Raw genomic sequence first — 11,391 nt, forward strand, 5'->3', positions numbered from 1 at the left:
TCGTGAACTCTCGGTCTTGTGTCGATTCATTCCCCCATTGAACTCCTCGTATTTCCAAAGCCGTGCGCACATCAGCAGCAGCGGCAACGTTGCCACGAATTCCCGATACAGAGCATTGAAAAGAAAGGACATACTGTTGTCTCCAGGATCTCTCTTTTCATGCACGTACTTCCTAACTACAGCATACTAAGTCGTCATCGTGCTGCGGTCGATGTGGGTTTGCCGATATGTAGTGGCACTGTGGGCTGCATGAATCCGCTCCCTTTTTGCTCCGGTTGATTTCTCAGCAATCCTTTTTCCACATCGCCACGTTCCTACAGGTACGGACTTGTACGAGGATATCCAAAGTACCGTACGGAGTACTCAACACTATGACATCTTACACAAGTCGGACATGCTTTAGTGCTCGCCCGCCTCTGTTGCGGTAGGCATGCCATGTCGGTAGCCAATCGTTTCCTTGCTCCGAATTCAGGAATCACATATGCCGTCGCTGGAATATTCATGTTTCAATTGATATTGCTATTAACTCAGTGTCTGCGACTGCAGCTATTCTGCGACACTACCTAGTCAATGTCGCCATACGCATTCGCTGCTTCATCTCTGATGTCGACGGATATGATACATCCCCATATTGTCATAGCACCTCACCTCGGCATCTCACCAATACAGCAGTCTGGAAAACTCCTTCTTTTCCAATAACCAGTCCGTCCCAAAGGACGCCCTGTGTGTTTCTATGATATGCAGAAACAACATACATTCATGTCAACTCTGTGCCATTTCCAATAAACTTGACCAATTTTCGCCCGGCCAAAACGAATCTCCTTGCACTGATCCATGAATTGCACAGCTGCGGCAAACAGTCTTCCACTTCGTCCATTCACATCTTCTCGTACTTGGTGGTTGGATGACGGAAGACTTCGTGAGCTGGCAACATCACGCCTCCGCCAATATTCTGGCCCCGAGGATTATGGTGATAGCCATTTCTGGGACCAGTGGGAATTCGACCAAGTTCAGGACTTCGAACCTTCGAAAGCATCGACATGGCAGATCGTTGCTGCATGTCAGTTGCCCCATCCACCATGTTTGGCAAACGACCCATGGCGTGAACATTTTGGACAGACACTGACGAATAGCCCTTGATGTTCGTCGCGTCGTACTGACTCTCACGACCTGTCTTGGGATACTCACTTGTCGACCAGCCTACTTTGTCTCGTGACAAACGTACGGGCGAAGTAGCGGCAGGAATGGTCGACAGTACAGTGTCAGTTGAGGTCGATGCGCCAGTGACTGAGGTGTAGGCATTGCGTCCAAATCGTGGAGTTTTGAAAGATCTGGGCATAGTTAGTCTCCGCCCTGAGTCAATCCAGATTGGAATCAAAGCCTACCGATTACCCGCGTTTTCAGGAACCGTCCAATTCGACATTCCTCCGTGCGAATATCCAGATCGTGTTTCGAGCATGGCGTTTTCCTTGCGATTGTTTTGATCAACACGGCCAGGTCCAGCATCAGCTGTGATATTCACAAAGTTGGCTGCCATGTCCGATGACAGCTCAGGCTTCTTGGTCCAATATCCACGTTCAAACTCATCCATCTTGACAGAAGGTGGGCGTTGTAGACCTTGACCAGCAATGACGCTGGTAGAACCATCTGGCAGTCTGACTGTGGTAGTGAATCCAACCGGAAGACGCATTGCGTCGAGTTGCACCTCAGAAAATGCTTCAACCGTCGATGGTCCGCTTTCCGGCTTCTTCGGAACCCATTCGCTTTTGCCATACTGCATGGTTCCCTGCTGTTCTGGGATGACTTGTGCAAGATTGTCTTTCTCTGGAGATGACTTCAACGTCACAGCAGGGCTTATTCCAGTGCCACTTCCTGAGCCAGAGCTATTGAATGAATCCCGAGGGGAGATGCTAAGCTCACGGTCCAACTCCAACAGCATCTTGCTCTGCTGAAGTTGAATCTCGTCCGGCGGCTCACCAATGCGAGCACCCCATTCATCGACCTCGACGAACACAGTCTCTGTGCCTTGACCATTCTTCGAGTATCCTGACGAATCTTTTCGAGGGGCCACGATTGGAATTCGACGATGACCGCGCTTGGGAGGTGCCTTCAGCGGGACTGCTCGTGGATAGTTGTTGAATCTGTTGCCATTGGCTTGGTCACCCGCACTCAGAGGAACATAATCAGCGGCTTCCACATTGAAAGTATGTCCGGTGCCCTCTGCACACTTCCGACCCATATCCTTGAGCTTGTTCTCGACGACTGAGGTCCAGTAATTCATGCTTGCTTTTGCGTCTGCGCGCAGTGCGACGATCTTAACACGCTGGCTTACGACCTGAGGATCGCGCTCACCCATGGCTCGATGGCGATCAAGATTCTTGAGTTGCTGATCTAGATCATCAAAGCGGTTGATAGCTTCCTGCAGCATGTTACGAGAGTGCAGTTCATCCGGGTTCGACGGTGGACGTTGTTCCTTTGGCACTGTGTTCACAGCAGGCAAACAGGTGGTATCTGTTGACGGGACCAGTGGCATTTGAAATTGAGGTTCCATGTTTCCGCTAAAGCCAGACAGTGGTGCATTGGGAGGCATGGTTCCCGTAGGATACATCTGGCCGGGTGCAAAACCAAACGGGTCATAGATATTTGGGAAGGTTGGTGTTGGCATGACCCCATTGTAGAATGGTGTCTGCATGCGATGAGCATCAACTGGAAAGGTGTCTGTCGGAGCCATCATATTATTGGTGAAGGGGCCAGGCATCATGTTCCGATTGTCCATCATGGGAAGCTGTGCATGCATGAACTGTGCCTGTGCAGCTTCCGGAGCGAGCTTGAAGTGGGCGGGCAACTCTGGCAACTCTGGCATCTCTGGCAACTCTTGCTTTGGTGCATTTTGATCACTGTCGTTGCTGCGCTCCACATCACTATCCATGCCGTTTGCCAACTCGGTCTCTTTGGCCTGCTTAGATTGTGGCAATGCGAATGCTGGTGGGCGTGGACGATGTTCCATTGGTACGATGCGACCTCCAGCAGTCACACGTTGATGGGTTGGAGAGGAGTGTTTCTTCAGAAATCGAGCAAAACCCTCATCTTGTTGAGCTTTTTGGGTGCTTGGTGGGACCGAAGGCTGTCTTTCAGGACCATTGACTATGCGAAAACCCCGATAGAGCACCAAGTCTTCTTGTGATTCACTGGACTCTTGCGAGGAGCCACGAGGCCTATCGCTCACAGAACGACGAGAAGCCATGGCGCAGGCACCTAGTGGTGGCACTACCCCAGCTTTGTTCTTGTCAGTCTCACTTCACTTTCATTCTGCCTCCGGAGATTTTTATTGCACTGACCTCGCGCTGCGTCGTAAGTGAACTTGGAGAGGTCGAAGTTGAAGGCTATCGTTTGAGGCGCAAGTTCAAGGAGGCGTGTCACGCTGTACCGACGTGACTTGCCAACCTGACTATCTGTGTTCTGGTTAGTCATATTGCGTATATACTGTATTCCAATTGCAGGAGCGGTGAGGCAAGGAACCAAAGTGAGAGAACCAAAATGGGAGTCTCTGGAGCGAGAGCGAAAAGAAGCAAAGCACTGTGTGGCGGTGATGCCGGGGTTGGGATGAGGATGAGGACATCTCAAATTGTGACAAGAACAAGACAAAAGGGAATGGGACGATGTGCTTGCCACTTGCAAGAGCGCACCAGACATGCTAAAATGGAAGAAGGTGCATTGATACTTACCAGGTAAGGCGACGGCGGCGCAATAGGAAAGAGCCACTGGTTATCCAAGATGAAGTTTTGATGATGTTGCGATGTATGTAAGAAGGTGTTGAGAAGAGAGAGGAAACAAACATGGCGGGTGAAGAACGCGACGGCTTCAGTCAATGTGCGAAAAACAGCAGGCGGTGATACGCCAGTACCGGGCAGTGAATGAGGTGCGGCGGTATTTGGAGGTATTATCATTCTGGTGATGCTCGCCGCCCATCGCGGTCAAATACAAACGCGTGTATAAAGTGGGAGTTGCTGAATCCCGGGTATAGCAGAAATGAACACCAGATACCTGCCATCTTGTTCCCCATTCCCTCAACCAACAACATATCTCATAGGAGTCATCGTGATTCCTTGTTTCAAATGGTCATTAAACATGATTGTGCGGATCAACCGCTGGTGTATAGGGAGTGATTGGCAGGTCGTCTTCTTCATAACTGGGACGTCGTGGCTTTGTTGGTCCATGGCCGAGAACTTCCCTTTGTGCCTCTTCCGCCTTTGCTTGATCCCTCAATTCCCAGCTTCCAACTCTCTCGTGACCGCGAGTTGGGTGTGATTCTCCTTCTGCTGCTGCCACCGCAACTGTAGCCCCTGCTCCGCCCTTGGGTATGACTAAGTCCTGATCACTTGCCATTTTCGCGCCTCCTTTGAATCCTGCCATCTCAGATCTGCGATTTGTGTGGACGCGGTGTAGTCTCACACCTCCCAGTAGCATTAGTGCCGCGAACAACAATGCCGCTACTGCAAGGGTGACCACGGCTCCAATTACCCCAGCAATGACTGGAGATAGCCCTTTGTGCTTAGAAGAAAGCAAACCCGAAGAAGGATTGTAGCTACCGTCAGTGTCGGTGAATGCTGGACAAAACACACTGTAGCTTCCGCATGTCGTACACCAATCCCCGACATTGAACACCAGGAACTCCTCTAGACTAGCAACAAAGTCCAGGAAAGGCACAACGCCTTGACTAGGACTGAGCCCAAAGAGGGGATACTCTACTAAAGAAGAGTCAGAATCGGTACCATTCTGATACAGAAATCTGACGTAGATATCTGTTGTATTGGGCCATTCGTCCGTTTGACCAGCTTGCAGTGATAATAGCTCAAAAATGAAACTCGACCCAGGCGCAGGCATGTTATAGAATGCGGCGTTTTGCTGTGAGACCAGCTTGGTCAAGGCCGCAAGGGAAATCATGGGCTCATAGCTGCCGAACAAGAGGGTCATTTTCTCAGTCTGCCCTTGCGTGTTAATAGCAGTGTTGAAAGCTGTCAGAAGTCGAGTAGCAAGAGTTCTTCCAGCAATTGCTCGTATTTGATCACCTGCCGTTGTGCCGGATGCCGAGAGGTCAGCATTCATTGCAAATGCCCAATCGTCTGCAAGGATTTTGGCTTTGGTCAAATCTTCTTCCCGCAACGATTTTCTGACAGTACTGTTGTGGGTATAAGCATAGTTGAGATAGTCATAAATGTAAAAGGCGTCATAGTAGCCGACCCCGGCACTGGAGAAGACCCCTTCGAGAAAATCTGGCTCCAGGCTCGTATAAAACTCCATGGTTGTGTTCAAGAGACTTTGATAGTCCACGCTTTGATAATAATCCCGACCCGAAGCAGTATACGACGGGCAGTTGTCCATGCCATTGACCCATATAGAATTGAGATCATTGCTCGAAATGGTTGTGATGTCAGGATATTGGTAGCCATTCAGGGGCGCAACAATGTTGGTTCCATTGGCAACGGTGCTTTGGCCTTCAATATATGTCCAGTTCGAAGACTCTTCCAGAGGAGGATACAGGCCCTGGAGGAACGCCAAAGCGGAGGCCGACACGTATTGATCATCGGTAGACAAGATATTGATCTGATCGTATGCCAACTGATTTGCCGATATGCCGGAGATCGTGGAGGACGCTGTATAGTCACCGTCGCTGGGCGAAATATACCTGTCTCGGATCTTGGCACCTGCTCCATACAGCTGTTGAGCTCCCAAAGGAGTCAACGAAGGCGTTGACGACAAGACTAGAGGAGTCCTATCGCCATACCGGGTATAGATGAATGTGTTCAGCACTTGCTCGGTGAGCACGGTCTGAGGGGCAACGGCGAGGAAGAGCGAGAAGAAGAAGTATAGGACAGAGGCGTGAACTGAATTGAGTCCAGCCATGCCTCACGATATTCAAGATGAATTAGGTCACAGAAGCACGATGCACCAGTAGCCAGCAACTTGACCAGCTGCTGAGGAACAGAGAAAGCAAACAGACATGGTGGGGGATTGGTGAGCCTTATGAGCTTGAGCTATCGAGGTTGAGGAAGCTGCAGGGCAGCACAATAGCTCTGGATTCTGGGAGCTCATGACAGCATTCGCTGGTAGAAGCGAAGGTCCTAAGAGCGGCTTACTGAATCCAGAGCAATGTCCCATGATCACCGTGCATTAGGTCGTGTGTATGGTGAGTTTTGACCAGGAACGGGATCGTCATAAGAAGAGGGAAGCTTTGATAGCAAGGATTACTACATGGTGGGGATCAGCTCAGGTCATGGCATTCGTTCAAAGCTCCCAATCAGTAGGACTGTCTTGCCGCCAATATTCCAGACTTTGGGGCCGTCATTGCCGACCAAGAGTAGTTAGCTGTCCTAAGGATCTTATCTCTCGTTCAAGCATTCGCTGACATGCGGAGTATCGAGTATGGAACATGAGAGATCGTGATGCTCTCAACAGCTGGTTGAGACATGACGTATAACGCAAAAGTCCATATGTTATCGCTTTTATAGTACGGAGGGCGGATACAACTTACAGAAATATTGCTTCCAGGCCCAAGCGTCCCTCCAGCATTGAGCCTGGCTCCGTAAAGATAAGCACATTGGCTGGCATAATTCTGGGGGCTGGGAGGGGAAAGCAGGCGACGAGCAGGGATACTGATAGGTATAGACACCAATCTAAGCACCTCATCAACTGCTATTAGAGGCCTGGATGGTGTGTTAAGTCAGAACCATCGATCACAAGCGCCTTATTACTCTCTACTCGTATCCGGACAAAGTGGCAGGCGAATTCCACCCTTCTACTGCCCCTCATTCATTGCTGGTATCACGGGTAGATAAAAAACATCCAATGGTCCGCATGTCATCCTCAGATTCCCTAGGTGAAAAGAGCATGTGAATACGAGTATTCTACTTCCCGTAGTATCAATTGAAATGTTCTTCACAGACTCCACTGTCCTAGATACTCTAGGTTAGGTACGGAGTATCATAATACTGTTGTATTGTACTATTCACACTCCGGCCAACGTCGATTGTTAGGCATCTCCGCATTGTTGCTCCACACTTTTTTTCCCATGGCAGATTCTCAATCTCGTCCGTTTTCCGTACGAATACCAACTTCACGTCGTCATAATAAAGATGCCTAGTGTGATTGTATCTGAGTCGTCAAGTATTCCAAGAAACTGCTGTTTCAGCAATGTCAAATGATCTATCCTCAGTCCAAGCTGCCGGCGAGGGCACAGGAGAAGCCGTCCCTCCGAAGCAACAAGGTGGGAAGCGTTGTCTCCCCCATTCATCTGATTGCGCATTTTGACTGACTTATACCCAGATGAGGCTCTTTCGCAGCCAGTCCAATCGCAACCCTCAAATCCCCCACAAGATGACAGCCCGAGAAGTCCTAAGAGGCGGCGTCTGTCCCCTGTCGAGAACCATCCGAGACCAGAAGCTTCCTCCGTAGTGAGCGCTGACCAGCAAAAGAAGGAGAGTGAACCGACAGTGGTTCCTCAGTCTACACCCACAAATGTCTCTGCCCCAGCTAGCACTCAAAGCCACCATGCGCCTCCGCAGCCTCCAAAACCGCAGCCTAGTATCGGGAGGAACCGTCTGGACAGCCTCCCAGTGCTAGAGAGCCTCGCCGCCGACATTCTGACCTTTCTCGCGAGTCTCTCGCCGACCGAAGCCTTGGGCTTGTCAAGGACACCAGCCACCTTGAAAACCCGCGAATACCTCGGGTTGCGATCGAAGTTCGACCCCATAAGGAGGATGTTTTATACCGGACAGCCGTTCCTCTCTGCGAGTGATCTGCAGCTACAAGATGCGAATCACATCCAGGCCATACGGAAGATCAACCAAGCCATATTTATGTCTAGTATATTCACAGGTGAGATCGGACTTCGCGACATGGACCGGGGTTTTCTCCCTGTGCTCGTGCCCGATAATGGCTATCTTCAGAAGTCGCAAGCCTCCGTATTCCTGGCTTTGAAAACGCAAGGGTTCATAACGGCTTGGAGAACTGGAGCAGCTCCGCCTCATGTGGTTGTGGCCGATATGTTTGCTCCAGACTTGGACAAGCAGATCCTAGCACGAAGACCGGGAACAACAACATTAGCACCCACTGAGCAAGACCTTCTGAATCAGGTTACAGCAAGACGCGAGATCTTGCAAACTCATGCACAAAATAACACGCTTGACCAATTGGCTTTGAAGTATCCGTGGGACGATTTCAGTCGAGAGGTCTCATCCTATTTGTATCAAAGCATTGAAAGCGCTTCCAAGAATGGCGGTGGTCAGGGTGGTGGTGATGCTTCGAAAAATGCTCAGCGAGGACAGATGGAAGGGCAATTCTCGATTCACGCGCCACCCGTCCCGACTGCGTCCACCGAGTCTATCTTCATGCAAGTAACCCAAGGCCAGACTCCAAGCCTTTCGCTTTTCGGCGAAGAGTTTATCGCACAAGCCGCTCGAGCTGCAGAGATTGCCATGAAAGGACTGGGCGCTGTGTCCGCCGCTGAAGCTGCTCCTACAGCACCTCCTACAGCACCTCCTCCCCCAACCAAATCAGCCACCCCTGCCTCTCAAATGCCTCTACCCGACTATCAACAATATGAACCACCTTCCGAAAACATCAAGTCCGAATCGCCTCTTTCTACACCTGGTGGAAATCCAGACGTCCCTCACAGCTCACAAACAGCGCCTACTCTTGTGCTATACGAGAGAGCTAGACAAGCAGCGGCCGCGAAAACATCGCTGACCCCACGAAAAGGCGTTGTACCTGCGCAGAGGCGTCCTTGGACTCCGGAAGAGGAACATGCTCTCATGAAGGGAATTGACCAAGTCAAAGGTGGCCATTGGAGTCAGATTCTCGCCATGTATGGCCCTGGTGGCACGGTCAACGAAACGCTAAAGGATCGGAACCAAGTTCAACTGAAAGATAAGGCGCGAAACCTCAAGTTGTATTTTTTGAAAAGTGGTGTCGAAGTACCCTACTATCTACAAGCCGTGACTGGAGATCTTAGAACGCGTGCTCCAGGACAAGCCTCGAAGCTTGAGGACGCTAAAGAACGCGAGAGGTTGCAGTTGGAAGCAGATCAAGTGTCATTTGAGGAACTGGAAGGTGACGAACCGCCACATCCAAACTTGGTTGATAGTGGCACACCCCTACCAACACAAGCATCGCCTGTCATCAATGAACCTGGACAAGCGAGTCCACCCAAAGACGTCGAGCCAAAGAAATTCGAACCGAGTATGGCTGATGTTGAGGCGATGATAGCGAGAGCAGCAGCGCAAGCCGCACAGGAAGCGAAGTCAACCGTGCCTGGATCGTGATGCTCTATCATGAGAGAATAGTTGAAGAAGTATTATGTATAAGAAGCAGCCTTGTATATAATATGGCATTTTGGTCAATACCCAAATATGTATTTACTGTGCTGTGAAACGGGTCCATCATATCATTCCGTTTCAGCCTCGGAACAACGTTCTCCATACTCCAGATTCTAGTGTCGCCGCATAATAATATTTAATCCCTGCAACTTGCTTTTACTCTTCGTTATCACTCAACCCTTGCCCGCTTTCACGACAACAAGACTACATACCGAGCATACATAGTAGCACGACGTTTCAGCCATTTGTATTGTTGCACCACAGTATCCTCTTGGCGCCAGTCCGATCCCCGACTTGAGATAATGGCTTCCTCACCCCCTCCTACCACAGCAGAAGACACCACGACGATGGATGTGGACGCCGAAATGGCAGACAACACACAAGAGACGGCGGCGGAAGGCTCCTCGACGCAGCGAAACAATCCGGAAGCCTCTTCAGGCACCCTGGACAACGAATTCACCCAGTCGGAAACGCAGCCAACAGCGACAACGTCCGCGGGCGCACAGCAGAATCGCAAGGACATTACACTCCGAGAGTTTCTCAGCAAAATGGATGATTATGCCCCGATTGTAAGTTTGATTCGCCTCTCGATGATCATCGCACCACTCCAGCGCGCGACAAGACTATGAGCGAGAAGGGAAGATGAACGGCGAGCTGATATTATTGTTTGTAACTTCTCTCTAGATCCCCGATGCCGTAACGTCGCATTACCTCACACTCGCCGGACTTCCTCCCCCTTCGCCGCACGACCCGACCGGCGCAAACACGAACACCACACCTCTCCCTCTTGCTCGGTTGTTGGCGCTTGCGACGCAAAAGTTCGTCGCCGACGTCGCCGCCGACGCGTACCAGTACAGCCGCATTCGCGCGGGCAATTCTGCAAGCACGAGTAATGCGCTCGGCAATGCCGCGATGGGAGGCGGCGGTGGTGCCGGACAGGGGTCATTCGGCGGTTCCGGCGCCACTGGCGGAGGAGCCGGAGCAAAGGGACAGCAGGCGGCACAGCTGGGCGTGCAGAGAAGCGGCTACGGCGGCGGCGGTCAAGGTGGGAGCGGACAGGGCAGAGCGGTGTTGACCATGGAAGACCTTGGTATGGCGGTTCAGGAGTACGGAGTCAACCTCAAGAGAGGAGAGTTCTACCGGTGAAGAGAAAGTCAAACACACAACAACCACCCCCCGACGACGGTGGTCTGCCTGGACTCCGAAATCGACGATACGGCTCACAGAGTGCGTCGCAGACGCATATTGTTTTGGGTTCCTTCAGGACCACTTACATTTCCCGAAGCTCCACGGCTTCCTTTTTTGGTCCAAAAGCAAAACGGAGGAGGGTCGGATAGAATAAAGGCTTTGGCACCTGTACAGTACTATTTCGATCATAATGATACCCACGATTTTTGTTGTTCCACCAGTCTTCCCCCTCCCCCCTTCCCTTCCCCCCCACCAGTACCAAGATCATCGCGGATTCAAAGAGAGATGTTACAAGTTGTCAGAAAAGAAAATCCATGCCTTTCGACCAGCTCTCGAGGTGTGAGAGTCAGATTATCTATATACCTTGGTCTTTTAACCGGTGCCACAGGACAAGAGCTTTACGCCAGCAACTGTGTCGGGAGAACATGCAACATCTTTATCGCACGGTAGCAAGCAGGAAACCATCATAATTCTTCCCGCCACACGTCTGAATGACGGTGGCATCTACCCTGTCGTCCTTGCCGACCATCTCGACCAGGTTCGGTACGTTGGTGTCTCTGGGCGCCGGACCCAGCACTCCCGTCTCCAGCATCTGCCTGACCACGTTGTCGACATAGACCACGCTCCCTCTGCCGCTGGACAGCTTGACGGCCCAGTCAAAGTAGGCCCACTGGTTGTCCCAGTCGGCATCGATGAAGACGACGTCGAATTTCTGTCTCTTGCCCTGGGAGATTTCCTTGGACAAGTTGGGGAGGACGTCGAGCGCCGCGCCCAGGACGATGTCGACCTGCTCGGGCACCTTGACGTTGCCGTACTCCAGGTTCTCGAT

General features: G+C 51.2%; 4 protein-coding genes across 4 annotated transcripts; 2 read left to right on the forward strand and 2 right to left on the reverse strand.

Annotated features, from left to right (window-relative positions):
* Positions 1 to 643: 643 nt before the first annotated feature.
* PV06_05012 (uncharacterized protein) lies at positions 644 to 3,244 on the reverse strand (the record flags this gene model as incomplete). Its single annotated transcript, XM_016405977.1, has 2 exons — positions 644 to 1,331; positions 1,386 to 3,244. The coding sequence occupies 2 exons, from the start codon at positions 3,242 to 3,244 to the stop codon at positions 878 to 880; spliced, it is 2,313 nt and encodes a 770-aa protein (XP_016264183.1). The 3' UTR covers positions 644 to 877.
* A 578-nt stretch (positions 3,245 to 3,822) lies between these two features.
* Positions 3,823 to 5,968, reverse strand: PV06_05013 (uncharacterized protein). Its single transcript, XM_016405978.1, has one exon. It carries the CDS (start codon positions 5,902 to 5,904, stop codon positions 4,123 to 4,125), a length of 1,782 nt encoding a protein of 593 aa, XP_016264184.1. The 5' UTR covers positions 5,905 to 5,968; the 3' UTR covers positions 3,823 to 4,122.
* Positions 5,969 to 7,191: 1,223 nt separating this feature from the next.
* PV06_05014 (uncharacterized protein) lies at positions 7,192 to 9,393 on the forward strand (the record flags this gene model as incomplete). The annotated part of the gene is made up of 2 exons (XM_016405979.1): positions 7,192 to 7,264; positions 7,324 to 9,393. The coding sequence occupies 2 exons, from the start codon at positions 7,192 to 7,194 to the stop codon at positions 9,318 to 9,320; spliced, it is 2,070 nt and encodes a 689-aa protein (XP_016264185.1). The 3' UTR covers positions 9,321 to 9,393.
* A 158-nt stretch (positions 9,394 to 9,551) lies between these two features.
* PV06_05015 (uncharacterized protein) lies at positions 9,552 to 10,779 on the forward strand. Its single transcript, XM_016405980.1, has 2 exons — positions 9,552 to 9,943; positions 10,059 to 10,779. The coding sequence occupies exons 1-2, from the start codon at positions 9,677 to 9,679 to the stop codon at positions 10,518 to 10,520; spliced, it is 729 nt and encodes a 242-aa protein (XP_016264186.1). The 5' UTR covers positions 9,552 to 9,676; the 3' UTR covers positions 10,521 to 10,779.
* The last annotated feature ends 612 nt before the right edge of the window (positions 10,780 to 11,391 follow it).

This window comes from Exophiala oligosperma (genome assembly GCF_000835515.1).
Source record: "Exophiala oligosperma strain CBS 72588 unplaced genomic scaffold supercont1.4, whole genome shotgun sequence".
Classification (NCBI taxonomy): Eukaryota; Fungi; Ascomycota; class Eurotiomycetes; order Chaetothyriales; family Herpotrichiellaceae; genus Exophiala; species Exophiala oligosperma.